At 42.7% G+C, this 25364-nt stretch overlaps 2 protein-coding genes across 2 annotated transcripts; both read right to left on the bottom strand.

The window, feature by feature from the left end:
* Positions 1–683: 683 nt before the first annotated feature.
* ric3b (RIC3 acetylcholine receptor chaperone b) lies at positions 684–6322 on the bottom strand. Its single transcript, XM_056282392.1, has 6 exons — positions 6205–6322; positions 5309–5529; positions 5067–5145; positions 3768–3861; positions 1951–2081; positions 684–1195 (listed from the first exon to the last, which is right to left on the bottom strand). The coding sequence occupies exons 1-6, from the start codon at positions 6320–6322 to the stop codon at positions 684–686; spliced, it is 1155 nt and encodes a 384-aa protein (XP_056138367.1).
* A 764-nt stretch (positions 6323–7086) lies between these two features.
* On the bottom strand, positions 7087–17799 carry LOC130114075 (rhombotin-1-like). Its single transcript, XM_056281821.1, has 5 exons — positions 17283–17799; positions 16610–16823; positions 10835–10960; positions 10311–10419; positions 7087–7938 (listed from the first exon to the last, which is right to left on the bottom strand). Exons 1-4 carry the CDS (start codon positions 17302–17304, stop codon positions 10314–10316), a joined length of 468 nt encoding a protein of 155 aa, XP_056137796.1. The 5' UTR covers positions 17305–17799; the 3' UTR covers positions 7087–7938; positions 10311–10313.
* Positions 17800–25364: the final 7565 nt, after the last annotated feature.

Raw genomic sequence — 25364 nt, 5'->3', positions numbered from 1 at the left:
AACCAAAGGTGGCGTATATTGGGGCTTTGCAAAAGCGTTGCTATGCGGCACACAAGGTACCCCTGGGTGTCTATGGAGACCCAGCAGAGGTTCCATAGACTCAAATGTTAAAGCTCCGGTTTGATACATCAACAGTAACGACATGCAGGTTAGGTAGTGGTTAACCCGCCGTGTCTCACGCAGATGCCGAATGGTACAGCGACAACACTCGGTACTGATGGAAGATATTTCGATTTAAATCTGGAACTAGAAAACAGCTTGGGACAACTCCAATTCAAGTAAAAATACAAATTTTTTTGATGGATATTTCTGTTTTAGTATGGTAGATCGATATGATGAAATGTAATTTTATAAACTTGCTATAATTGAGGCCCCTGGTTTTCTACTAAGAACAAGTTTGTTCAATTTCTAGGCAATAAATAAGTGTGAGATTTTTGTAAACTCATGCTTGGGCACTGTCTCTTCAACAAACTTCTCATTTACCAAGCCCAAATGGCTGACTTCTGTCTCTTGCGTGGTTTGAATCTCTGTTCCCAGATTACCCATGCTTCTATTAACAGGCTTGTACAGTGAACACTTTCATGCTACTGCCAAAGTATTGAGATAAGAACAGGCTTGAAAGCAACTCTCCTCAAAAACAAGGCCCTGGCAGAGTTTTGTAAGTATCTTCCCCCATGTCAGTGTCAGTGAACCTCCTTCTTTACTCTCCTCTTTTTGTTCCTCCTTCTGACCTGGGTGCAGCCAGCTGCAGTGTCCTTCGGGTGGGTGAGATCGTCAATCTTCTCCTGCTCCATCATGGAGGTCATCCTCAACGTCAGCTCCAGCTCCTTCAGCACCCCAGCCAAGTCCTCCTCAGGTAGGCCCAGTTCGATCTCAGCCCCTTCCTCCTCGGGTTCAGGTTCATACAAGTCCTCCTTGTCACTCACCCCACAACCACCCTCGGGTGCCGTGTCCTCTTCCCCCATTGCTTTGAATGCAGCATCTCTTGGTTTATCTCCATTGCAAACTTCTGGTTCCTCAGCTTCTCCAGAGTCCGTAATGTCTCCATCGGGATTGTCCTCTGCCAGGACAGCTCCGTCGGCCCCATCTGCCTCTGTTCTCTCAGCCTCCGGCTCGGTCTGTGGACCGGTGTGCCAGCCATTGTGACAGGGACAGCAGGGATGGTCCCTGTAATGGCGAGGCTCCTTGGGATAATCTGAGTGGAAACAGTTTAAAAAGGCATTTCATGAAACTCCATTTCATTAATTTTATATCCATTCTGAGCCTATATTTAAAGTTTTGACCTATGAAAGTGAAAACACTTTGAGAAAAAAGAAAAACAGAGCAGAGCAGTTGCTTTACTACAACTGATTTGCTGTTAGCTTGGGAGAAGGCCCAAAGCATTTGATATGGAATCAGTCATTTGACATTTTAATGACATCACAAGCTCTGCATTGATGTTCTTGTTTCTGCCTCTGTAAGACAGATTCCTGTGCATAAACCTTGTTTATTCTAATCTTAACTATAGGGGTAATATGTATAAATTCGTAAACTGAGTGTTATTCCCCTTTAGACAAAAAAATCCTTTTCATAATAAGTGATTTCAACCTAGCAGAGTTGAGTAGCTTTCATCTGGACCTCCACCAGGACACGGATTCTTTCACATCTCTTCTTGAAACATGTCTCTATACAGACTTTGACATAATCTCATTTTGTTGTGTTTATGTTAAAATTGTCTATTTATTCCATTCCAACTTTGTTTCTGATTCCCAGCTGGCATTCCTGTTTTTTGTCGGATGGTCCAAATTGATTTATACAGAGCTTTCAGCAGACCATTTTCTGATGAGGATTTCCCAAGGCTTAGAGCTGAGTTGTGATTGCAAGTGTTTTGAAAAGAGGCGTATGATTCAGTTTTATGAACTGCCTCGTCATGACACATTTGGAATGAATTAGCGGTCACAGTTTGTCTACCTTCCCAGTCATGCTGGGTGGTGTTCTCTGGAGCCATGCCCTCCACCAGACGGCCCTCCTGCATCACCCGCGTGATCTCCCTGAGCTGGAGCAGGAGGCTCTCCTCCTGGTCAGCACTCACTCCCTTCACCCTGCAACACAGATCACAGCTCCAACACATCTTCCATTGGAAAAACAAAAACAAAAAAAACCAAATAGCTTTGTCTTTCAACCCATCACAGTAACATTTTACGTGCCCTTTGCTACCCTGCTGCTGCAACGATCAAATCTTCTGTCAGGGATCACTGACGTTTCATTTGTATTGTTGCTCTATCTTTGGTGTATTATTTTAGATTGTTTTGTGGCTACCTGCAAAACTCAGACCTAATTTATTTTTTGGGATTTGACAACTCTTGTTATACAATAGAATAGAATACACTTTGTCATCGTACATGCATACGATGAAATTCAATCTCTGCATTTAACCCATCCTATTGTATAGGAGCAGTGGAGCAGTGGGAAGCTGCAGCACCTGGGGGGTAACTCCAGTTTTTCTTTCCATTGCCTTGCTCAGGGGCACAGGCAGGAGTATTAACCCTAACATGCATGTCTTTTTGATGGTGGGAGGAAACCGGAGCACCCAGAGGAAACCCACACAGACACAGGGAGAACATGCAAACTCCACACAGAAAGAACCTCGGACGACCTGGGGTTCAACCCCAGGACCTTCTTGCTGTGAAGCAACAGTGCTAACCACTGGGCCAACATGCTATCCCCATGAATGAATATTTTTGTCTATGTTCAAAATTGTGTGAAGATGAAAGTGGCTGAGTCATACAAACGCCATCTGGGCCTCTGCACAAGCTGCAACATAGCGTCTTTACCCCCACACCCATCCTAACATGTGACATAACAGGAAGTAAGGCCCATTTATATCACGTGTGCATTGGCACAGAGCAACACAACAAGTCTGTCGTTAGCTAATCTGAAGTGTTTCTACTTACAACATCAACATTAGTATATGAGGAAAACATAATCACAATTTTGGCATTATAATTATGCTGAAATTTTAAAAAAAATGCATAAATGTGAGGAAATAAGAAAGTTCCTAGAAAAGAGATTTTCTCCAGAATAAAACTTGTTTTTTACCACAGGAACTCTGCAGAGCAGAACACTTGAAAGTTTTATCAAGACAACACCTCACTCTTTTAAAAAAGAATTGCAGACGCCGGTGATTTGGAAATTGCAGTTGCCAAAATTGTGACATCAACCTAAATAATTTTGTAGCTTCAATAGGATTAATTCCAAGACGTTTCAAAGCCATCATGATTATGAGGCTAATTAATTAATTGATTAATATTCTTCTCACTTTTGACTGACAACAGCCTTACAAAATCACATCAAAGCCCATAGAATAAAAGCAAAGCCTTTATGGAGAGCCGCATAAGAATTCCTCCAGCATCTTTATGCATGCTCAATAATCCACTCATGCTCAATCATGCTCAATAAATGTTGTGTGCAGATGAACTGATTCAACTTTCTGTGATTCTCTTCAGCATTTTTAAGTAAGCATTTATTCTACGTGTGAGTAAATGTGCTGGTTGTTGATGCGGAGGACATAATTGAAATTCATTACGAAAAAAAACGCTTGATTAATCAAACGTTTCAAGTAGATCTCGTTTTATTTTTACTTTTGTTACCCTCGTGATTTGGTGGATCTTGTTGTCTTAGTTGCAGCTAACTTGCTCTGTCATCACAAATGAACCTAACTGAACAAACTCAGAGGTCTGGAAAATGCAGGGCGGCCGAGGAAACCCCCAATGCAGGCGTGAACGCACCTGTCAGGACTATGATTGGCATTGGACACAATATTCTCCATCACCAACTCGGTCTCCTTCAGTTTCTCCTGCAGTTGAGCCAGCTCAAAGTCAGCTACAGGGAAAAAGGGGTGAGAGGGAGAATGAGACAGAGAGACAGACAAAGAGTAAGAGAAAGAAAGAGATCACTATCATCAGGTCTGAGAGAAATTGGGAAGTCAACTTATTCTGAAAGGTTTTGTTACCAATCTGACTTAATTTTAAGGGACACATTTCTGCTTTAATGAGGAAATTGACATTTTTAAATGAAATTGCATTCAACACATCAAGCAGGGATAATTTTTGCACCTCTAATCCCTTTTTCTTCTTTAATATTTTTCCCCCCCTTTTTCTCACCAATTGTATCCAGCCAATTACCCCACTCTTCCAAGCCGTCCTGGTCGCTGCTCCACCCCCTCTGCCAATCCGGGGAGGGCTGCAGACTACCACATACCTCCTACTATATACGTGGAGTCGCCTGTCGCTTCTTTTCACCTGACAGTGAGGAGTTTCACCAGGGGAACGTAGCACATGGGAGGATCATGCTATCTCCCCCAGTTCCCCCCAACTGACCAGAGGAGGCGCTAGTGCAGTGACCAGGACATATACCCACATCCGGCTTCCCACCCACAGACACGGCGAATTGTGTCTGTAGGGACGCCCAACCAAGCCGGAGGCAACAGCAGGATTCGAACCAGGATCCCCGTGTTGGTAGGCAACAGAATAGACCATTACGCTATCCGGACGCCCCCACCCTAATCCCTTTTTACAGGGGTATTTTGCAACAGGTAATCAGGAGGTGGAGCAGGTCGTCTGGTAACTGGAGGATTGCCGGTTCAACCCTCGGCTCCTCCTGGCAAAAATGTCGAGGTGTCCTTGAGCAAGACACCTAACCCCTAACTTCTGATGAGCTAGTTGGTGCCTTGCATGGCTGACCCCGCCGTCGGTGTGTGTGTGTGTGTGTGTGTGTGTGTGTGCCTGCGTGTATGCATGCGTGCGTGCATGGATGAATGTGAGGCATTCATTAATTGTAAAGCTCTTTGACTGGCTGTTGCAGCTACAGAAGCTCTATATAAATGCAATCCATTTACCATTTATCATCTTTGAGGGGGCTTTCATCATATCACAGTTAGCAATAATTACTGTTGAAGTACAGCATTTGTCAAGGTTTATGTCATCGCCTCAACTTTTCATGAACTCTTTAAAATTGTTACGACATATTGGGACTATCTACAGAAGAGGGAAGGGGAATAAGAGCGCCTATGATAGAATGACACTCACTGATCTTTCTCTTCATGTTCTCTGACTTGACAGATGGAAATCTGGTGTCTGCTGGCTTGCTGCTTCCCTTGGATGTTATCTAAGAGAGAGAACAACAGTGCTCTTCAACTTCAAGTCTTATAATGAGTCATAATAACTAATGGTGGTAAATGAAAGAGTAGGTTCATAAACAGAAGGAACAAGAGTCCAAATTGTAGGAGTGAGGGATTGTGGGAAGTATTGTAAATCTAACAGTATTTTACCTTGAACAGGATGTAGAGGATGTAGAGTAGGATCCCAAACCCATAGATAGGGATGATCTGCCCTGCTAGGTTGGATTTTCCCCCGGTGCCTGCTCCTGTGCCTGACCCCTTGGCCCTGGCTATGGCCTCTGGATTGTGGGCCCTGGAGAAGTGGGAGCCCGCAGCCCGCTGGTTGTGCCCATCAGAGGCCACCTGCCGGTGGGGCATTGGTGGGAAGCGTCCTTGGCCTGCTTTCACGGAACACAACAGGATGTCAATGTCAACAGATCAAAAGACTGTGCAGAATGCTTCACAACACTCAGGTCGAAAGTAATCCCCACATATGCTACATAGACAGGTATTTGCATCAGTGACATTGCTCACAGACACCAGTAACAACTACTGATACACAGGGTGCAAGGACAACACAGGGCTTTATGTCCATTCTAAAATAAGCAATACAACAACAGGCTGTTTATTCTACCATCTTTTTATCTTTAACATATTGTTTCTGTACCCATCTTGTTTACAACGACCCATTTTAAAAAGTCTCGGTCACAAACATAGGGAAATTGCAGGATATTTATTGCATATTGTAGTGTAGTGAGAAATAGCTGTTTATATAAATAGAATAGGCCCGGTGAGCGTAATCAACATCTATTTATGTGAGACAGTAAACTGTGTAACATCCCGTATGTAAAAAATACATTATCATATGATACTTTGTCAGCGCGCCCCCATCAGGGAGGAAAGTCATTGCAAAGATGAGGCGACGTCGATGATCTCGCTGCACTATATCATCAAAATACCACACTAGAGATGCAGAAATTGATAAACCGACATCCACATCCGTAAATAAAAAACATGCAATAATATTTCGATGTAAAAATCGGACATGTGACGGCCCGCAACTGTACCCTCTTGTCGTTCAGCATCCTTCTTCCCGCGTGACAATAGCATTTTGGGAAGCAGCAGTGCGACGCAGAGCACCAGACATGTTGCAAGCGTCACTTTTTGAAATGTGGACAGTGACATTTTATCTAACGAGATCTGAAAACCTGCCAAGGCGCATTTATAACGACACCTTACAAACTGCTCGGCGATAAGATAGCTAAAAAGACGTAAGGTGTATGCCGCGTCTCATCCAACCGGGCATTTCCTTGTTTGTAGACGGGAGCGGAAGTAAGCTGCCGTAGTTCCACCACCAGATGGCGCCAGAGTTCCCTCATGTTTCCAAACGATCGTTATAATGGAGGTGGCATGCGGACGACCTGTTTCTGGACAATTTGAGTCTCAGACACCCTGAGCGACGTAATTATTAATTCACGTTTGTTTGATCAGTTATTTAGATTCAGGCAACTTCATTTATCCCAGAAGAGCAATTCAGTTATAGGGGTTGGGGAAGATCCATGCCAAAGTGGATGATCTGGCTAAAGAGTGAAGTCTCATGTAAAAAATATTAGGGATCCCCTCCTAACACATTCATCGTCATACTGTATAAGCTCAGGGACCTCCTGTACTACTTTCTGTTCCACCGGGTAGTTAATCACACTCACCTGGTGTGATCAGATGGATGGAAAACCTGACACAAGTGTAATTAACTACCTGGTAGAATGGAAAACCAGCAGCATCGGGGGTCCCTGAGGACTGGGTTGAGAACCACCATATTCATCTTAAATGGCTGATGTGCTATAATTTTTGTTAATATGAAATTAATCATAAGAAGAAAATGCTTCAAAAATTAACTGAGTACAAGGACAAGAACAAGCCCACAACTTTAAATCAATATCCATTTTATTTTACTCTGGGGGGGAAAAAACAACTCAGAAAGACACTGAAACACAGTTACAACAGTGTTAAAGTTTGACATAACTCAGTGATGTCTGCAAAGTCCTCCTCAGTCGTCAAACTAAACATTATATGCAAATACTTTGAACAGGGAATGCAAATATCTTTTATAGATTGTTTTAGGCTAATTACATGTCAGAGAGGTGGGGTTTGCCACTTTGGACGATATAGTGAGTGTCAGAAAATTCACACAGACTCACAGGAAACAATAAAGTCAATTCGGTATACCTCTGGGATTGATTACCTACTTGACATTTTCTGAATTGTCCTGATGGGCCAAACATCACCCATCTAATGCTTCATAGAGAGTGTTAAAAATTTAGAAACTTATTATTTGCAAACCTTTAGGCTCAAGTGTGGTCAGATGCAATTTGTTTAACCATTAAAGTAACACAAAGCAGAACTGTAGCAATTCTGCTCTGTCAGGTGCTCTGACCTTTAGAAAATGTCCTCAAGTTAATGTCATCACTCCATCTTCACATCAAGAACTTGATCAATGGTCCATGTGATCGGAAATGGCAGCTTGCCGAATAACAACTACACAGGTCCACATTGAACAGTCCAAATTTGGCATAACTGCCTGAAATGTGTTCCAACAATGTTTCCGTATGTAGATCAGTTCAGAAAGGTAAAAACGGTCAGCTGATTTAGGACTGTGTTGCACTGAGCAGATCCTCTCACCAAAACAGAATATCACTTCTTATTAAAGCCACTCTCTTTGTTGCCAATGAGATGGCCTCCTTCATAGTCCAGCTGGCACAATATCATGTTGTTCAGGAAAAGACTTGTCTCCCACGTAAAATCTGTTGAGAAAAGGAAATACACAGAACAGTTTGTGGTACTTGAAAGAGACTGTGAAGCTTTAAAAGCACAAAAATTACATGTGTTACTGGCATATTTTATACTGATAAACATGGCTATTTTACATGAAAATGTCTTGAGGTGACTTTTGCATGTTGCAATTAATAATAATCCCTAATGGACTTTACTATAGCATCTGTATTTGGACTGTGGGACTATGCATGTGATTTGTTTTCTATTAATGGTAGATAACTCTAGATATTTTTCACATTGTTTGTACCATAGCATGTCTTTTTTATAATGAATTCATAACATGCTCACAATGTGGTCATGATATGTTATAATTCCTCGTGGGCAATTATTCAAGTAAAGTTTGAAGCAGGAATTCGCAGCAAAACATTCCACTGTGTTGCTCAAGAGGATTAATATTCCACTAGTGAGTAATTTAAGTGATATTTCATTTTGGTGCTACTTTTCCATATTTTGTACACATTCCTCTAGACACGTGTGTAAATGGTTTACTACTAAACAAAGATACTTTTGACTTAAAAACATACTTAAAATGCATCCAGGTAACTATTAATGTATTCTGGGTTCTGCTTTTCAAGAAGTAATTTCGCCTGTTAGCAAAACATTAAATATATAAAGAGTTTGATTAAGAAGACTGTACTAGCACTGGCATGCAGATCACTGGGCTTGCTAAAGCTAGCTAATGCTAATGCAAAGCAGAATGCTGAGTTTTTGTTGCTACTATGGAGTGTTTGCTCAAAAAGCCAGCAAAGCAAAATATCACTTGTCTATCTGGTGGTTAACAGTTAGCCAAACTAGATGCAGTAAAATGTCTAAACAATGAGGCCTGAACTCAAGCTGAGTTATAGCGGTCTATAAAAACTCATTACAAGGTGACTATAAAATTCATTATAAGGTGACTATAGAACTCATTATAACCTGAACGAAACAGCCAACATGGTCCTTTCACAGAGAAATGTATAAAAACTTATAATTGGTGAAGCCACTTGTGATTTCTATTATTCTTCTTTCATTAAACTTCAAGGTCCTTTTGAGAGCGAGGATTGTTCATCGTAAAGGCACTGATAACTTCACATTTCAATAAGATCTTACACAAACAGTTCATTAACAATGTATGCAAAATCTGAAATTATGCCCAAAAGGGTCTGCAACAATACAATTTTGTCTCGAGAGGGCAATCATGGTGATTCCTTTGGAAGCTCAGCTATCTTCAGTGTTAAAATTGTAATTTGAGTGCCAAAGGAGACATCCACCAATTTCATGCAACCATTAATGAAACATGTACAGGGCCAATTTGATCAGACATATTTGATATCAGTCATCAGAAACAGACATTTCTGTACTAGTCACGCCCTTGAATTCATTTGCATACAATGATTTTGCCAGAGTGAAATGTCGCTTCAAGGATCCAAAATTAACCATTGTAAAACCATTCATTCACACTTTGTCAAGTTTACAGTTGAATGGATGCTATGAAGTGAAGCTGTACAGTTAACATCGTACTGATAGGATGGGGGGCTGGCGGCTTTGGGGAATGTTTTTGAACTGGATAAGGCCCTTAAACCCTCCTAACTGTGGATTCTGTGGTATTTGTTGCACTTGCTTTCAACTCTCTTCCAACCACCGCATCTGCCTGTTTGAGTCAGGCTTACCATTGCTTACACACCTACTAAGACTTTCAATAATGGAAGCACTCTCAAAGAATTTGTTTTTTTCCACTGTAGCTCTCAAAGAAAATGTTAGTCATCTTGAAGTCACGTTTTAAAAGGAGCCCTTTGGGTAAGTCTACTCTGGGCACCTGGTCTGACAAGATGTTGAAAAGTGTCTCACAACCACACAAAAAGCCAGTCCTGCGGAGGCTCGAGGTGAAAAATGTTCAAGTCAGTGTGGCAGTTTGCCCAATTCAGCAAGCTGTTCAAGTAACAAGTAGCTCCATTATGGCAAAGGTAAGGGCACACATATGCCTTTTGTGAAACGTTTCTGACACCAAATTATACCTTTTTAGTAACATTGCCTGACCCGAAAATTGGATTTTATTCAGTAGAAAAGTCCTTCTATGTCAACCAGAACAGCCAAGTTGCATAGGCTATGCTCTTGGAAAGCTCATAAATTACAGAATGAATATAATATAACGTGACTTAACAGGGTCTGACTTGACATAAGAAAAGAAGCAGTCCCTGGCTTCATGTCCTGGTCTTCTTCAGATGAAGCCATTTGAAGGTTGCAAGTGCGAGCATGTATATAACTCCAAAACATCTCTTTGTCTCATTAAGCCCAAAATGTCCATACAGATGTCAAAAATTGTAATTCATCAGCATATCTTCCTAACAAAACAAAAAGTTACCTTTTATTGAGCTTGCCTGTCAGTGCTGCCATTGATGTGGCCTCCTTCATAGTCCAGCTGGCACAAAATCATGTTGTTCTTGAGAAAAAACTTGTCTCCCACGCAAAATCTGCAAATAGAAATGAAACTATGGTACAAGTCTAAGTATTACTTAAATGGATGTGAAATTTAAAGGCCTGGGAAGCAGAGCATTTCAAACATACATGCAAGATTCAAACTAATTCTATCTAGCTCTAATTATAATCAAAAATTGACACGTATTCAATTAAGAATTTAATGAGAGTCTTGTATGAACGCTACGTGATTAGTCCAACAAATTTTTTTTTACCGATGCTCTTGAAGTCCAAGCAGTTTAGCACAGTCTCCATTGTAGTGCATTATATCATGTTCTGATTGCAATGCTCTCATAATGTGCTTATAAAGAGCAGTTGGCTCACTCGTATACCTTCCAGAGCTCATGCATATACCTCCCAGATATGTCAACTGAATTTGATCTCTTTGGCTAATTGCTCCCCTAATCTTACCTCTGGCGGCAGAGCTGACAGGCAAAGCAGTCTAAGTGGTAGACGTTGTCCCTGGCTCTCATCACCATCTCAAAGGCAGGGATCAGCTTACCGCAGGCTGCACAGTTCCCCGTCACCCCAAAGAGCCTGCAGAGGGAAAAGAAGGGAGAGAGAAAAAGAAAGAAAGAGTGAAACAGAGTGAGGGCTGTGGTATGTTTGTAGGTGAGGTAGGACGCATAACCTTTGGATATATTTAGACCACATTTCAGATAATAACTGAGAAGAAAGTTCTGAAATAAAGAGTGTGGAGAAACTTGACACGACTTCAATGGGAACTTTAGTTTAAGGGGAGCCCAGCACCAGCAAACTTTGGTCAAACAGTCATTGCATCCTTGACATTTGTCTGAACTTACATTTAGGACAAAGTCGGTTGGGGTTTGCCGCATAGGACATGAATCAATTTGGTTTATTGTTCTGTGGTTGACAACTCGCATCGCACATAATTGTCCTGATGTGGTACAACAAACCCGTAGTATACCCCAAGTGGTTAAAAACAAAGCCTATGTGTTCTTTGTAAATATGTTTCAAGCCCGGACTGTTGGACTTTGATTCACCTCTCAATGACAAAAACAAAATGGCTTCCTGGAGGTGTAATGCACATGAAGATAGAAGTCCAGTGCTTATTACCACATGCTATTAGATACTCAACAGAAAAGGAGGTCTAGAAGGAGCCATTAGGAGGAACTACATCCACAGATGGAGAAAGAATGCACTTAGTACCCTCGAAGTTCAGACGACAAATGAGAACGTCATAGAGCGAGTGACCAAGTAGAGAACAAAAGCGAGGCCTAATTAACAGAATGTCCTGATCCAACAGGCCTTAGTCCTTATAGGCACCTGGTGGGTTTTTTCCCCTTCTCCTTAACAAGGGTACGAAGCTCAATGCTAATTCTCTACTAATGGCCCAATTAAAAGAAATCACATGGTTTTAATCCTGCTCTTCAAAGGCTTTTGGTCTGCACCCTTGCAATGATGAGGAAAACAGGAGGCAATCTAGCCAATTTAACTGTCAAAAGGGGTTTTGGTCTCTAAGAGCAGTGCAGCTAATGAGAGACTTAGCTCCAACCAAATCCAGCTGGATTGTACATGAGACTAACACATGAGTTCAGCAACGTGGTTGATATCAGGAGTTCTCCTGCGAACCTGACACCATTCTTCTTTGCTCCAGGGAAGTGTCAAAAGGAGAGTCAAGAGTACATAACCCTTCAGAAGAAAAGCAATATAGGCCTGTGTCATTCAGGATGCCTCTGACATCTCCTTGTGTAAAACGCAGTGAGCTGGAATCTTGTGTATTCATAACAGTTTTCCATAGACAGTTAATTTTTCATATTTCCAGCTAATTTATAACAATCCAGCTCTGAGAGATTTTACAGTATTTAGCGCTTCCCATGGTAACCACAAGGATGCAAGTATGTTGGATGTTGTTTATATGCAGGTTTAAACCATTAAAGTTTTTCACATATTTTTTCTCTGAAGGCTTCATATGTTTTACTGAGCTGTTACACAGTTCCTCTCTGACCATGTCCGAAGCAAGTCTCTGTTTTCAGCCAAGTCCCTCCCTGTTTTCTACAGATCTGTGGGAACCAGATGGGTGAAGCAAGCACTTCGGTATACACTTCAGAAAGGGTGTTGTATGAGAGGCAGGAATGCAGCCATATTCTCAGAAGGGAGGTAGGACTCCCAGAGCGCTTAACCTCCACTAAACCCGCTCATCTTTGGCGTGCACTGTGACACAGTAGGCTGTGTGTCCACCTCTTAATTTCCCCTATAGGACCACGCATCTTCTCGTCTTCCTTTTGCTCTTTCTCATAACTGTCTTTCATGTCCCACTGCATATGGATTTATGAACAAACAGAAATGACAAAAAGTGACCTTTCATCTCCAGACAACCGTTCAGTGCTAGAACAAGGGCCACATAGTGCCATACATATGAAGCACAACTGTTTTGTGACTTTGTTATGAATTATACAGGATCACTGTCCAAAAACTGTATTTGGAAGTAGGCTGCACACTTCCAAGTGAGTAGCTAGCTTATTATTTATAGGATATCCTGATTAGATGCTTTATATATTGACATTGAAAAAAGATCCTCTTGCACCGGTTCAACAGATCTTAAGTTAGCATGTCTGAATCATGTTTTAAGCAAAACAAAAACCCGGAAACGCAAGCTAACACATCAGAAACACTTAAAAACTTGTATTAAAAGATTTATTTATTTAAGCATATTAAAGGTGATTGATCACATCTTACTTTGCATCTTTGTTGATGGCATTTCTGTGAAATCCTACCTCGAATAAAACCACATGGGCAAATACCAAGTGACAGAGTGGCTAGGAGAGAATAGTGGTCAGGGTGGAGAAAACAATATACCATACCATATTTCTCACCATTGAGGAGTATAATGTTAATTTGAAACAAAAAGTTAATATCTTACAACAACGTATTTCTTTCTGATGCAATCATTCACAAACATTTTTTGGAGAGATTTTAACCCCAAGCCCAAATCTACACAGATGGAATGGCTAAACTGTGGACTTTTCTAAATTGCATACTATATAGTATTTACTGTGTACTAATCGTCACTGCATACTATTTTGACTGTTAGTATGTCAGAATTTAACATACTAACCATTTTGCACTAATAGAAAATTATGCAACATGAGCCGACAGAACTGCAACGAAGGAGAATCGGCCAATTTCAAACAGAAAGTTATTAAAATGTTCTTAGGAATTTATTATATGTTTTTTGCTTACATTCATTATTCTTTTTACCATTGGCCTTTGAGACGACATGAACATTCCAGTAGACGACAGTTATTTTGTTTTCATACTCCAGTAAGTTCCAGCTTGCTCTCGTTAGCCGTGTAGGCTGTAGCAAAATATTTATACACTGTTGAGGGTTGGCTTGCTGCTTGGCCTTGGGATGCATCGCCATTCACAATTTTTTTTTCAAAATTTTCCAGCTCTTCCATTTCTGAAACATGTTGCATTGTGGGACAATAATGTCCACCAACAGCAAACTCAAAAACTGGGCCAATTTAGTATGCATGTTGGCATTTTTAATTGTACTTCATTTCGTTGGTTTTTCAGTGTGAATAAATTATGTACTCAAAACATAGTTAGAATAAGTATATAGTGCTGAATAGTAACACGTTTTAGTCTGAATGATCTGCTACATACCACATATCAATAGTACACACTGCATACTGGAGCCCTGCGCAGGACTGTTTTCTTAATCCTGCTCCCGTTGGATTTCTGACCATTACAACCCGCTCCCCCAATGTGTGTGTTACATTCCCACCCACACCCGTAATGTGTGTGTGTTACACCCGCACCCGCAATGTGTGTTACATTCCCATCCGCAATTAGGGCTGTCACATCATGAAATTTTAGTTGATGATTAATTGTCATAAAAATAACCGCGATCAATGATTTGTCTTTTTTTGTGGCTTTTCCCCCTCTTTTTCTCCCCAATTGTACTAGGCCAATTATCCTATTTTCTGAGCTTTCTGTCTTTCCAAGCTCGACAAATTGGGTGGGGTGGTGGATCCATAGATGGTTTTTCAAATGTGTGGTATTAGCGCTTTTGACGGTCACCTTTTTGCTGCAAATCGGACAAACTGCCTCCTCCAAGTTATTGGGCTCCCCTTGTTCCTCTGGCTTAAAACCAAAATGTGCCCACAGCGGTGTGTAGTGTTTGGCTTTGAAACTATGTCCATGATGTTAATGTCAACAGATGCTCGTCAAAATGCAGTCATTTACTATTATAGAATAAGCGTCTCAAGATAAACAGTTTGTTGGCGCTAAATCGCCATTCATGTGCCAGGGGCGCAACAAGATGACGTCATTAAAAGAGTGCCAGTCAAACAAAAAACGGTGGAAAATGACACGGAAATAGTGATGGAAATATGACATTTCTGTTAGTTTATACAAATGAATGGAAACGATTCTAAAGATTATGCGAAATGATCGCGGCCAGATCAAATAATCATGATCAGGCGATTATGTAATAATTTCTGACAGCCCTACCCACAATGTGTGTGTTACACTCCTGCAATGTGTTACACTCCTGCAATGTGTGTGTTACACTCCTGCAATGTGTTACACTCCTGCAATGTGTGTGTTACACTCTTGCCCGCTCCTGCAATGTGTTACACTCCTGCAATGTGTGTTACATTCCTGCCTACACAGCAATGTGTGTTACACTCCTGCAATGTGTGTGTTACACTCCTGCCTACACCAGCAATGTGTGTTACACTCCCGCTGCACTCGCAAACATTCTGACCGTTCACGCCCTCACAAGAGCTCCATTGATTTTGTGTTTTCTCCCACCCCGCAGCAGCTACATTAACAACATGTTGAACTATATGTCAACAAAGCCTCATATGGCCAAAGTCATACGGTCAGATGTCTCTACAACAAAGTGTGATACATTTCTCGGTAGTATCTTGTTAAATATGTGCAGGAAGGTGTGCTTTATCTTTGAATGAGAGCTTACTCTGACCAGGGAGAATGGAACAGGTATATCGCCTCAACCCAGAGGTGCCAGATTTGTGCCCATTGTAGATCAATACTTTTGCACATTTGTCGCAACTAACAAAGTGCAGTTCATTTCCATCTTTGTAACAGTTTAGAAATTGTTCCAAATGTCAGACTTGCTTTGCTTTTGTATTGTAATGACCTGCTCTGATCTTCTATTCAACTTCATTTGTTGACTCCATTCTTCTGGTTAGCGCTAGCTAAATCCCGGGACCCATGGTTTATTTTTTGATTGCGCTCTCCCAACCGCATCAATCAATCAATCAATCAATCAATCAATCAATAAATCAATCAAGTTGCATTTTATATAGTGCTTTTCAAGCTGCAACAGCCACTCAAAGTTAAAACCATCCACTCCCGCGAGATTTGTGTTGGGATCCCCATCCCAATACTAACAATGCTACCGTTTAGTATGTACTATCCCATTTAAATGTGTTGAGTATGCATCGTAACTCTATTGCACTATCCTAAGTTAAACAGCAGAAGTGGGTACAGTAGAGCTATATCTATATGGTAACCACACAGGGTCGCCATTTTCTACCAGCATCGTGTGTAGTCAATCAATTGTTACATATTTTGGTGAAATGAGTATACATCCTGCCATTTTTTAGAACTGTGTTTCCCAACTCAGTCCTGAAGGACCCCCCTATCCTGCAGATTTTCTTTGCAACCCTGAATAGGCACCTGTTTGTAGTTATTCAACCAATCAGCAATTAATTATGTCAGATGTTGCACACCTTGCATAACTAAGTGCTGTGAGATGATAGGTTGAATAAGTACAAGGAGGGCTACCTATGCAGGGTTACAATGAAAATCTGCAAGATAGGGGGTCCTTGAGGACTGGGTTGGGGAAACGCTGTTTTAGAAGACTAAATTTTTTCATTCTGCCGACATTTTAGACTAGTATACTAAAAATGGGTACTATTTGCACATACTATGATCACAGTATTCAGACACCACCTAAATGTCTGTGTGAATGAGAAGCCAGATAAGGTAGGTGCCTTCTAAAACATATGATGCCTTTTCTGAGAGAACGATTGCAGGCAAGAAGGTTAATCAGGTTAAAGTTAAGGTTAATCACTATGAGCTGTACCTTGTGCCCTTTGGGCCAACATACACACTTGTAAAGTTTTTTGGCAATGCAGCTGTAATGAAATTCACACTTTGAAGTAGATGAAGCAGCAGCACAGACTTTACCTCAGGTAGTCTCTGCGACACAGGATGAGGTTGGCTCTGGTGTACAGGGTGGAGCCCAGCTGGCCCAGGCGGCAGTCGCAGCAGACACACTTCAGACAGTCTTCGTGCCAGTACCGGTCCAGAGCCTGGAGCATGAAGCGGTCCCGGATTTTCCCATTGCAGCCGGCACATCCTCTGGGCTTTTCTCTTGACTGGAGGGACACCAGAGACACACCTGCAAGCAAACAGAGAAAGGGGTTACTTGGCATGAATCAGAAGAAAATGAATTAAACACGAAAGCAATCATGCTAGCGAGTTCAACTAATGCATTGTTCCTCCAAATTATCACTGGACGTAAAAAAAAAAAGCTGGGAGAGAATGTACTAAGGACCAAATGGCTGAGGCTTTGTCAAATTATGTGAAAAGAGATGTAAGAAGTGATGTGACAATTAATGCCCACCTCCAGGTGATGCTAAATTGTAGTCAGTCTACCTACGTAAGTTCTCGGTCCCTTTCTTAAATTCAAAGTTTCTTTATTGGCATGAAACAACAATACATATACATATATATAAAACAATTCCCACTGTCTCTTTCTATTCAAGGAAACATGTATGTATAGTACACCATAAACGAATTACAAATACAATCAGTCAGAGATAGAGATGTAAACGGTGTCGTATCTTGGGTTACTCACTCTCCTCCTTGTCCAACACCATCGCTTTGATAAAGACAGCAGTCCAAAGTGAGAGAAACCTCTCTCTCTCTCTCTCTCTCTCTCTCTCTCTCGGTCGCGCTCTCTCTCGCGCACGCTCTCTCTCTCTCTCTCGCCTATTTCTATGTGGAAATAACGCCCCGGCGACGAATGCAGAGGAGGCTTTCTCTCTCCTTTTTTTAGTGTTCCTGACAATTTCGGTTTCAACCGCGTGTCTTTCAAACTTTAAGCCCTGCTTTTCAGCAAGCAACCCGACGATCGTGGTCGTGTTCTGTCGGCGTACGAGCGGAATACAGATGACCGGATGGATGGTTTGAAAATCCCCGGGGTATCAACCTCGCTTTCAGAGACGTCCACCTCGCTGGAGCCTAGCCGTGTGCTATCTTGTAGTTTGGGTCGCTGCATAAGCATTTCTGCATCCTAGACGGGTTTAGGACACGGTCAAATGATCGCTCTCAATTCAAACCTACAAGCTATCCCCTCCGTCCGAGACCCAAGAGCTCCTTCTGTGAAACTCCCACAGTCAAATGGTTTTCCAATTCCGAGCGCTAATTATATAAAGTCATTATGCTCGGATCTGATAGTGGCACCTCCCCCTCTTTGAATCAATTATTCAATACACAGTCGCACACCAGGACAGCCCGAGCCTGAGGTGTTTTAGAATGAGCTTATTCAACTCCAAGGACAGCAATTATCTCCAGGGCGACCTAGTCATAGTTGGCTTTTCAACGGAACAGATGCATCGTGTGTGTGTGTGTGTGTGTGTGTGTGTGTGTGTGTGTGTGTGAGAGAGAGAGAGAGAGAAAGCGAGCGAGAGAGAGAGAGAGAGAGTGGTGTGTGTATGTGTCTGCGCACGCGCTTGCGTGAAAGGAAAGAATGACGGTATGAATGAGCGTGTGTGTGTGTGTGAGAGAGAGAGAGAGAGAGAGAGAGAGAGAGAGAGAGAGCGAGAGAGAAACTTGACACCTTTAAAACAATCACGAAGCAATAATCCAGGTTATTCTCCCGGCACACCGCATACTTACAGTCTGTGTGGAACTCATTTGAAAAATGCAGCCTGCGCGTAGCCTGCGTGTTCCTGTATATAGTTGACGAAATTGCGTGTCTTTTCTAACCCACACCCCCCCCTCCCCTCCCTCAGCCCCCGCCCCGCCCCGCTCCGCCCCGCCCTCGCTGGACTCCCGACAAACAAGAGCCGAGCGTGTTTTTTCTCCAAATAGATCATCTCCGCCTAAATCCTGCTCATTAGAGGTGCGCCATAAACAACTGCTCTAACATGGCCTCTAGATCAGGTCACACTAATTAACCAGCGCCATTGACAGACCATTCCCTCATTATCCGCCCTCTCATCTGATCGCTGGCCGTCAAGACAGCTAACGATCAACAGACTAATTAATCAACCCATGAGGTGCAAGAGGAGCTCTGCTTTCCCTCTTCATTTGCGAGACACATGGGAGCTAATTAGTTCAATTATTAATGCATCTAATTAAATAGCTTCGTTAGGTAACCATTGTTACAGTTCTGTCCTCCATCGGCAGCGATGATAGATGGAAGACAGGGCAGATTGGTGCATTAGACGCCTTTTGTCGCCGTTTTTCTTTCTTTTTTTTCTGTGTCACATCAGCGCCGGACTAACGCTCGGTCTGTACTGTACATTACATTACTATTCACAGAGCAGACCCATTAGGATAACAGCACTAAAAGGGGTCTGTTGCTGACATTAAAGGTGACTGGGGGTAGTATGGTTATATTTCTAATTAGCAGTCTTTGAAAACAGGAACCCTTTTCGACCATCTGCTGTGGTTTGCCTCGTGTACTCAGTGTAAAGGGCAGAGGCAAATTTAGACGTGTTTTGCGGATGAGGATTCTTTGTCAGATATGCCACCGCCATCTGGGGTTGGATGGTGTGTGTTTCATATACAGTTAACCGCTGGATCGGAGAGAGTAACTATTTGTGGAAGGTTATGGTTTCGAATATAAAACTGCAGTGCGGTGTCTCTTGTCAAACACCCAAATGACCTCAGAAAACTTTTTTCCCCCCTCTTCTTTATTTTCCCAAGCTTGAGCTTTATAAGACAATGTAAGCAAGGCATGATTCTTGTGGGCTTGAGGGCACATCTGCACACACACACACACACACACACACACACACACACACACACACACACACACACACACACACACACACACACACACACACACACACACACACACACCGCCCACATTGACCTGCTGCAAACCCGGACTGCCTAGAGGCCCAAAGAGGGTGGCTTGTGACCCCGAATTCCCTCATCTGACTCACAGACCAGCTGGGAAAATCCAGGTGGGGAAAATGAACCCACATTCCCCTCCGTCATTAGAGACTGCTGAGTTTCCTTTCATTTACATCATCTCCAGCAACTCCAGGTGAGCTGCTTAATGTCCAACAGAGAGAATTTGTGCACTGGCTATTTCCCCTGGGTAGGCATACTGTATGTATTGGTAACCATGTGATTGTGAAGTACAGGGGCTTTGTGCATGCCACGTAACTAACTCCTCAGACAACCTTCACATGATTGACAGTTAAAAACTCATCATTTTCTTTTAGACATCAACATAGCTTTCTAAAAGATAGGATGATGTCACTGGAGCATGAGCCAAAAACGCTCACCGTCCATAAATCATTGATGAAGTTTGCATGTCAGTTAGTTTTGCATGCAAATTATGTTTGAAGACAACTGAGGCCTGTTTCTGAACAGAGTCTGCTGTAGAACATACGTATATATGACTTTATGCATGCTCAATAATCCAGGTAAGAAAATCAAAGAAGATTGAATTAGTTCATCTGGGTACAACCTTTATTGACAGATACGTTTCATCACTCAACCAAAGTGACATCTTCAGTCTAAACTGACTGCAGGTATCCTCACCCCTTATAAACAATACAGCTGCATAACGTCCGAAACCAACGACCAGTTTCATATACAAATATGGGCGTGACCATTAACTAGAGTTTCAATGGCAATGTATACTATTCACAGAGGATTTGGGAATGTTTGCCATCACAGCATTGTAAGATGGCAACAGATGTACTCTTAGGCCATCTTACATCTTACATTGAAACTGTATATATATCATATATCCATCCATCCATTATCCAAACCGCTTATCCTGCTCTCAGGGTCGCGGGGATGCTGAAGGTTATCCCAGCAGTCATTGCATATGCATTGCAAACTATATAATATATATTATATTCAAATGCATTGAAACCTATGGTGCATAGCTATATATGATTGGGCCCTGTGATGGACTGGCGGCTTGTCCAGGGTGTCTCCCCACCTGCCGCCCAATGACTGCTGGGATAAGCTCCAGCATCCCTGCGACACTCAGTAAGGGCAAGCGGTTTGGATTATGAATGAATGAATAATACAGCAGGGTGTAAAATGCTAGTTGGGAAAGCATACACTGAAAGGCATAACCAAGTGGCTGGGATAGTGTACAGGAATATCTGTACTGAATACAGACTCGAAGTCCCCAAGTCCAAATGGGAGACACCGCCAAAGGTGGTTGGCAGAGCTGAGATCCTGTGGGACTTCAAGTTTCAGACTGACAAGCAGGTGCTGGCTAACCAACCAGAGATTGTGGTGGTCAACAAGGAACAGAAGACAGCAGTAGTGATCAATGTAGCAATCCCAAGCGATGGCAACATCAGGAAGGAAGACCATGAGAAGCTAGAGAAATATCAAGGGCTGAAGGAAGACCTAGATTAGATGTGGAAGGTGAAATCCACAGTAGTCCCAGTGGTAATAGGAGCACTAGGGGCTGTGACCCCCAAACTGGGACAGTGGCTCCAGCAGATTCAGGGAACAACATCTGAGATCTCTGTCCAGATGAGTGCGGTCCTAGGAACAACTAAGATACTGCACATAACCCTCAAACTCCCAGGCCTCTAGTAGAGGACCAGAGCTTGAAATAGACACACACTACCCAAAAAGGGTGAAAGGGAGTTTATCTACTACTACTACTTTTGGCTGCTCCCGTTAGGGGTCACCATAGCAGATCATCCATTTCCATTTCTTCCTGTCTTCTGCATCTTCCTCTGTCACACCAGCCACCTGTAAGTCTTCCCTCACCACATCCATAAACCTCCTCTTTGGCCTTCCTCTTTTCCTCTTCCTGGCAGCTCCATATTCAGCATCCTTCTCCCAATAATACCCAGCATCTCCACTCCACACAAGTCCAAGCCATCTCAATCTTGCCTCTCTTGCCTTGTCTCCAAACCATCCGGCTTGAGCGGTCCCTCTAATATAATAGTTCCTAATCCTGTCCTTCTTCGTTACTCCCAATGAAAATCTTAGCATCTTCAATTCTACCACCTCCAGCTCCGCCTCCTGTCTTTTCGTCAGTGCCACTGTCTCAAAACCATATAACATAGCTGGTCTCACAACCATCTTATAAACCTTCCCTTTAACTCTTGCTGGTACCCTTCTGTCGCAAATCACTCCTGACACTCTTCACCACCCACTCCACCCTGCCTGCACTCTCTTCTTCACCTCTCTCCTGCACTCCCCATTACTTTGAACAGTTGACCCCAAGTATATAAACTCATATGCCCTCGTCACCTCAACTCCTTGCATCCTGACCATTCCACTGTCCTCCCTCTCATTCATGCATAGGTATTCCGTCTTGCTCCTACTGACTTTCATTCCTCTTCTCTCCAGTGCATACCCCCACCTCTCCAGGCTCTCGTCAATCTGCACCCTACTCTCGCTATAGATCACAATGTCATCATCCATGGATGCTCTCCTCAACCTGCACCCTACTCTCGCTATAGATCACAATGTCATCATCCATGGAGACTCCTGCCTGATCTTGTCTATCAACCTGTCCATCACTATTGCAAACAAGAAAGGGCTCAGAGCCGATCCTTGATGTAATCCCACCTCCACCTTGAACCCATCTGTCATTCCAACTGCACACCTCACCATTGTCACACTTCCCTCATACATATCCTGCATCACTCCTACATACTTCTGTGCCACTCCCGACTTCCTCATACAATACCACACCTCCTCTCTCGGTACCATCATATGCTTTCTCTAAATCTGCAAAGACACAATGTAACTCCTTCTGGCCTTCTCTATACTTCTCCATCAACATTCTCAAAGCAAACATCGCATCTGTAGTAATCTTTCGTGGCATGAATCCATACTGCTGCTCGCTAATCATCACCTCTGCTCTTAACCTAGCTTCTATTACTCTTTCCCATGTCTTCATGCTGTGGCTGATCAACTTTATACCTCTGCAGTTGCTACAGTTCTGCACATCACCCTTGTTCTTGAAAATCAGTACCAGTATGCTTCTTCTCCACTCCTCAGGCATCCTCTCACTTTCCAAGATTGTGTTAAACAATCTAGTTAAAAACCCCACTGCCATCTCTCCTAAACATCTCCATGCCTCCACAGGTATGTCATCAGGACCAACTGCCTTTCCATTCTTCATCCTCTTCATAGCTTCCCTCACTTCCTCCTTGCTAATCCACTGCACTTCCTGATTTACTATCCCTACATCATCCAACCTTCTCTCTCTCTCATTTTCTTCATTCATCAGCCCCTCAAAGTACTCCTTCCACCTTCTCAGCACACTCTCCTCACTTGTCAGCACATTTCCATTTCTATCCTTGATCACCCTAACTTGTTGCGCATCCTTTGCAGCTCGGTCCCTCTGTCTAGCCAATCGGTACAAATCCTTTTCTCCCTCCTTAGTGTCTAACGTGTCATACAACTCACCATACGCCTTTTCCTTTGCCTTTGCCAACTCTCTCTTTGCTTTACGCTGCATCTCCTTGTACTCCTGTCTACTTTCTCCATCTCTCTGACTATCCCACTTCTTCTTTGCTAACCTCTTCCTGTGTATAATTTGCTGTACTTCCTCATTCCACCATCAAGTCTCCTTGTCTTCCTTCCTCTGTTCTGTTGACACACCAAGTACCTTTCTAGCTGTCTCCCTCACTATTTCTGCAGTGGTTGCCCAGCCATCCGGCAACTTTTCACTACCACTCAGTGCCTGTCTTAACTCCTGCCTGAACTCCACACAACAGTCTTCCTTCTTCAACTTCCACCATTTGATCTTCGGCTCTGCCTTCACCCGCTTCCTCTTCTTGGTCTCCAAAGTCATCCTACAGACCACCATCTGATGCTGCATTCCCCCTGTCACCACCTTGCAGTCTCCAATCCCTTTTAGATCGTGCCTTCTACATAACATGTAGTCCACCTGTGTGCACTTAACTCCACTCTTGTACATCACCCTGTGTTCCTCCCTCTTCTTGAAATATGTATTCACCACAGCCATTTCCCTCCTTTTCGCAAAATCCACCACCATCTGTCCTTCCACATTTCTCTCCTTGACACCATACCTACCCATCACCTCCTCGTCACCTCAGTTTCCTTCACCAACTTGTCCATTGAAGTCCGCTCAAATCGCCACTCTCTCCTCCTTGGGTACCCTCTCCACACATCATCCAACTCACTCCAGAATTCTTCTTTCTCTTCCATCTCACACCAAACTTGCGGGGGGCAAGGGAGTTTATATATATATATATATATATATATATATATATATATATATATATATATATATATATATATGTGTGTGTGTGTGTGTGTGTGTGTGTGTGTGCACACGTATGTATATATCAACACAGATGTAGGAAAAAAACTTAATACATAGCAGTACAAGCTGTTTTCGTGCGTTGCACACTAAATTTAGCAGCTGATGAGTGCTGTATAAATGTTATATATTTATGTAATCTATAACATATACGTAATATGTTCTATATTTGTGTAATATATAACATATTACCTAACTATAACTATATTATTGTGGTTTATACTGATGAGGAGACTGGCGGGTAGTCCTTTTTATGAACTTTATTCAGGAACAAAGAACAACAACCGTGCATGCGTATCCTAACCGACTTCAGTTCTGCTTACGTACATCCGCCTGAGAGCGCGCCTACTGGCCTCTCGTCGTATTACCTATAGTATAGGCTCACCACCGTATTACTCCATGTATATTGTAACGTGCATGGATAAGTAGACACGTTGGTCCTTGACTAACGGGTCTGACCCTTTAGTCTAGCGGTTAGCGATGTCTCCTGCGGTGCGGGCGATACGGGTTCGCTTCCCGGCCGCGGCAGTTCCTGTGGTTGCGTTGTCCCCCGAATTCGCTACATTGGTGTCAGAAGTGGGATGGAGCGACCGTAAGGCCATTGGAAGTGTAGGCGCCCTGAGGAGCTGATATGCTTAAAAGCGGGGACGCGCTACCCGCAGGAGGGGGGTAGTGTAACGTGCATGGATAAGCCGACACGTTGGTCTTTGACTAACGGTGACTAACGGGTCAGACCCTTTAGTCGACTGGCTAACGTTGTCGCTTGCGGAGCGGGAGATACTGGTTCGCGTCCCGGCTGTGGCGACGGTCTCCCAGTCTGCCCCCCGAATTCGCAACAATATGTTCAAACCCATATACTACATCCCCCTTTTTCCACAGCACAAAAAACAAAACAATCACATTATAGCCTTGTTTGTTCCACTATCTATCAGTTTGAACTTACTGCATTAAGAAACAAATTCCTTTGTTCATCTTTTCTTAAACTTCAAAATGGAGATATAACACTGTCCACAAGACCCCTCTGAACTGTTTAAAGGTCTGGCTTTGAATGCTTACTATATCTATTCTTGACATCAGTACAGTGTTACATTCGTCATACATTCATTGTTCATACTAGACATTCATTACATTTTCTATTTTTCTTTTTTTCTTCTTCTTAAGAACTCTGTACACTTTGTACCCAGTCTTTGTACACTGTCACCGGGGTCAGAGGTTTCTAGCACACAGGCCCGTAGCCAGAAAGATATTTTGGGGGGGGGGGGTCGGGCAACACTGCCGAACGCTACCGGTAAATAAAATTCCCACACTGTATACGATAGCCTAATACCCAACCGTACGGTAAATGTCAACGTATTAATGGCCCATAGATAATCATCAATGCATTAATAAATAAAAGTGGGTCTTACCCTATAAAAG

This window comes from Lampris incognitus, chromosome 6 (genome assembly GCF_029633865.1).
Source record: "Lampris incognitus isolate fLamInc1 chromosome 6, fLamInc1.hap2, whole genome shotgun sequence".
Classification (NCBI taxonomy): domain Eukaryota; kingdom Metazoa; phylum Chordata; class Actinopteri; order Lampriformes; family Lampridae; genus Lampris; species Lampris incognitus.
This window is presented reverse-complemented; position numbering and strand designations above follow the sequence as displayed.